This window comes from Myotis lucifugus, unplaced genomic scaffold (genome assembly GCF_000147115.1).
Source record: "Myotis lucifugus unplaced genomic scaffold, Myoluc2.0 scaffold_115, whole genome shotgun sequence".
Classification (NCBI taxonomy): Eukaryota; Metazoa; Chordata; class Mammalia; order Chiroptera; family Vespertilionidae; genus Myotis; species Myotis lucifugus.
Genome location: NW_005871163.1, coordinates 3,277,527 through 3,282,350, shown reverse-complemented (window position 1 = coordinate 3,282,350; position 4,824 = coordinate 3,277,527). Strand labels below are relative to the sequence as shown.

At 35.2% G+C, this 4,824-nt stretch overlaps 1 protein-coding gene across 1 annotated transcript in view; it reads left to right on the top strand.

Annotated features, from left to right (window-relative positions):
• Positions 1-3,717, top strand: part of RAB8B (RAB8B, member RAS oncogene family) — a 62,604-nt gene extending 58,887 nt beyond the window's left edge. Inside the window, exon 9 of the mRNA XM_023757828.1 lies at positions 670-3,717. Within this exon, the coding sequence (XP_023613596.1) occupies positions 670-762 (93 nt within the window). The 3' untranslated portion in view covers positions 763-3,717. The remainder of the gene's footprint in view (positions 1-669) is intronic.
• The last annotated feature ends 1,107 nt before the right edge of the window (positions 3,718-4,824 follow it).

Sequence of the window (4,824 nt, the reverse complement as noted above, 5' to 3'; positions counted from 1 at the left end):
CCCGCGGGCTGATCACCCCGCAGCGGCCTCCGCTCCGGGCTGGTGGCCGGAACAGGCCCCCCTGCCAGCCTGATCACCCCCAACTGCCCTCCCCTCCTGGCCTGATCGCCCCTAACAGCCTCTGCCTTGGCCCGCAACCATGGCTTTGTCCGGAAGATGTCCGGAAGGCTCCTGGCCTAATTAGCATATTACCCTTTATTAGTATAGATATAATTATGATCTTGACGTTTGCTTAAATTTGAAATGATCTCAGTGATGAATCATTAGGATAACCTTGAAAGTTTATTTTAACCTGAATTCTGAATATAATCGTATACCTTATGTTACCCACACTTCTTACCTCTAATAACAAAATTGCCTGTACTGATATCTTAACATTGTTTCCATCATTACCCTTGAAACTTTGCACTCCATTGGCAATAATTTTTTTTGAACTGGAAATAGGAGCTTCTAATACGTATAAAAGGTGCTATCCTAAAAACATTTTTCTCATCTAAACCCTCCATTTCCAAAGAAACCAGTAACATCAGAGCTTAATGAGTTCCTCTTCTAATAAAATACTCTACTGAATACACATTTATGATATGGGTTGATATATATATTTTTAGATAATTGGGGTCAAACCATTGAATTTTTGTTTTCTTGGTGACTTTATCTTTTGTTTTTTAGAACGACAGCAATTCATCAGGGGTAGGTGGACCAGTGAAAATAACAGAAAACCGATCAAAGAAGACCAGTTTCTTCCGGTGTTCGCTACTTTGATGAACTTTTTCTGAGAGACTGCAGCACACCTAGAGGACTCTTTCCTGCTTCTCTGAAAGCACAGGTCATCCAGCCTCAGAATCACACCGCCAGCCTGCTGCTGAGAGCACCACCGAGCCTAGACCTCTCGACACAGAACACCTAGTGGATTCCAGCCACATGGCCTAGCGAGACAACAGGCTCCTTTTTTTCAAACATGGAAGCAATGAAATGGAGACTCATGCAAGACTTGTTTTTCTCTTTGTTTTATTGCCTGTTGCAGAAGCTGCTATCTTTTCTTTTTCACTTTGCACATCAGTGTTAGCCTTTCCCTCTTATAGCGTCTTAGACTCTCACATGCACACTTTTGTCTCATAAAGTTCTAGACAAATTTGTGCTTTGGGGGTGTTTAAAACAAGAGTAGAAGATTTAAAGCAGAGGTCAATATAACTAAAATTAAAGGACATTTGGTTTGATGTTCATATGGCCAGATGTTATTACATTCATGGCATTTACTTAAGGGCTCTGATTTGTGATTTTCTTAAATAAGAATCATTAAATTCTGATAAAATGTATCTTAAAAATTTATAAAAATGTCCACCTATTCATCATAGGCTGTAATTTTTTTATTTCTTATTGTTTAGCACTTTGCTTCATTCTTGACTTTTTAGCCAGAGTCTGGGTAGCTGAAGAAATCACTTTTCAGTTGATTCCCTCTGCCTAATCTATAAAAACTGCATTTGGAAATGACCTTAATCTCATTTTTCCTGGGGTTCATATTTGCTGTCTTTTCCTATGTTTGACCTATTGTAATCAGTCAGTTATCTAAAACATAACATATTTGACCATTGTTGTTTGCTTCTAGTTGTGAACTCTTGAGCTGAAATTTTACATGGGCAGAGAGATGTACCATTTAGGGTTTTATTTCAGCGTCTAATTGCGGTTCCATCACATTAGCATACATAATATATTTTGTCTTAGGTTTACTCCCCGGCTTGCTGATTTAGTTGTAATACCCAATTCCTACCATGATTCCTGTGTACAAGAGTTAACAAGAGTTAATTTAAATTTTAAAGCTTACCTAAAGGAAGAGATATGACTTTTTAACATAAATTTAGTAGAAATAGCTCTTGGTAATGGTGAAAATGATTTTTCGTTCTGTTTTTACTTGGGTTTTCAAACAAAATAAGAATAAATAGATTTAGTGCAGCCTCTAGGAAAAGTCTTGCTTTTTCATTAGAGACAATATGAGCAAGGTTTCAGTTTTAAAACAGCTACTGTTGAATGTGTAGAACCCAGTTCCATCTGTTCAGGTTTGTTGTTAGAGAACTTGGTCCAGTCATCTGGGCTGAAGCCAACCAAAAGCTTAGCTGTCTTTCTCACCAAACCCTGGAACTGGGATACCTTTTGTAGATGAAACCATCACATAGGAAAAGAAAGGGATTCAGTGTTAACTGTGTGCCAAATTAAGGTCATGATGTCATTGCTGTTATCCTAGCCTTCAGTGTCATAACACAGGGGAGTAACAAAGAGGTGATGAAGGAAATGAATTCTGTTGATAATTATTCCTCCTCTTAGGCCTGTTTTGTTTCACAGAGTTTACCATCATGCTTGAAATTAAGAATTGGAAATGGAAGTGGAAACAGATTGCTTGTTACCACAGAGAATTCTGCTTCAAATTAAGATGTATCATAGGATGCCTGAACCATTCAAACTTTTTGAAAACTTATGCACAATTTAGCTATAGCAAATATAAATATTCAGAGCTATTTTTGATGGGGTACACTAAATATTGTTAACAGATTTTTTAAAAACTTACCTATAGGCTTAAAGGCATCTGTTGGTGCCGAGTATAATCAAGTGGTTCCTTGCATGAAAGTTTGTAAGTCTACCATCTTAAAATTAGATACATCTTTGGAAATAAAAAATAATTTCTTAGAAACATCTTGTATTCACTAATTTTCTGAAAAAAATTCCAAGCAGTTAAGCTTTCTGGAGGGTAACAAAGTAGTTTCTAAAAGGCAAGTGCTATGACACCATGTATGAATGTAATTCTCTTAGTAATTTACCTCTGACTATTTGGTGTCTTAACACTTTGGTTTATATTATCTCAGGGGTTTTCTGCAAACCAAAACTGACATATCCTATGGTTAGTTGTTTTTTTTTAACAATGCTTTGCTTTTGTTTTATTCTTTCTCTCTTCTTTTGTCTTATATGGATTAATAACTAGTCTCCATGAAATGCCCTTTGAAAGAGCCGTGAAAGCTAGATGAGTCTAAAGGTGCTCTTTGAAGTAGCAGCAATTTGGGGTATATGCTCTGTTGTATATAAACAAATCGTCCTTGCTATTTTCTTACATTTAGTCTTGCTAAATTGTATATAATTTGAGCTAAGACCATAGGAAATTCACCTGCATGGTAAAATGACCCAATAAATATTCCAATTTGCTTAATAATGTACATATAGTGCATTATTTTTTCTATTTGTAGATGAATTTAGTGAGAGATAATTGTCTGTTCCCTGCTGAAACTGAAGAAATCTAGTTTTGTGTGAACATTTCTGTGGTCTATGGGTCAGGTACATGAAGATTTTGCAGCAGTACTAGTGGTATTCAGTGGCTGCGCTTTATTGTCAGTGTGCTCATTTCTGCCAATGATTGACTAGACCTTTTCAAATAGAGTCTGAGGGTATCAGACAATGGAAATGTGCTGTAACTTAGCAGCATGAAAATCAGTGGATTGTAAAATGTTTCACTGGGAACTGATTTTAGCTCTATTTTACTTCAGACAGATTATAAGAAAACAACCCACCTGTGCATCCGTTAGGAGGTGCTGCAGGGTTTCTTACTATTTACATGAACATTTTGTGCAGTCTTGATTATACATTTTCAGAAGACTATACTCTTTACTTTGAAGGACTATTTTTTATTATACCTCATTTAGCTAACTAGTGTTCTAATACCCGGTAGAAAAACAGTGAGCCAGCCTTTATGCATCCAACACAATTTAGATTATATGTTTTGTTTTGAACTAAAGGCATCATTGGGAAAGGTAGGAGGTAGTTTAGAATAGAACATACATGTCATAGCCAATAGTGCAGAAAAGTATTATCTCCCTATCTCCATTAATAAATTTAGCTGTGCAATATAGATAAATGTTTGCAGAAATTTCTAATAAGAGATTATAACTCCATTTTACAGGTTCTAATGCTGGGAATCTGTATTAAGGCTTATATAAAGTTTTTCCTGTGAACTGTAAGTGATACATTTAAGCAGACTTTCTTTTCTAGTTTATGACTTAGACTTCTTTATAAATTTAGTTCTTAATCTTTAAAGATGAGCTTCTAAGCTTAAAATTTTAAAACAGCACTTCATTATGTTGGTGTACTTGTGTCAGATTGTAAGCAGTCTTTTCTGCTGTCGGGTTTTATAGTTTTTCTTTTAACAGAAAGTACATTCCTTTTTCCTTCTTGTTATAGCTAAAGAAGGGGGAAAGGAATGTCTAAAAATGAAATTCCCTGTCCTAGAGAAACCTAGAGAGACAGGATATGCTAATAAAATTTCAAATGCTAGCACAATTTTACAATAGAATTGGTCTTTTTTTTAAAGACTAATAAAATGAATGGGTGTCAAGCTCACTATGAAAAAAAAATCAAAGTGACTGAAATTTACAGAAATAAAAATTAGCAAACAATTATTTTAGGGATATTTTCAAATTTTACTTCATTTTTTTTGAAATAACTTATACCATATGCAATTGCATTTCGTATTGCCAACAACTAATAGAACTTGTTTCATTTTCTTACATTTTTTAAAAATGTGAACTTACTAGAATTCATTTCTGTGGCCTTACAGATGGGTTTTTATTTTGTTTGCAGCAGTTCCTTTAATGCAAAATACCATTACTCTTTTACTAAAATCATGCCCCCTAATGGAAAAATACCTAGTTTTTCCATAGAATTATCCCACTGCATATGTATTGGTGTTTTTATTTTTGCTCCAACGGCTTAATGTGAAAAGCTCCTGCAGATAAAGTGAGCCTGTCATGTGGTTAGTCTTGTTTAAGCCAATTCATTAACTGTGTA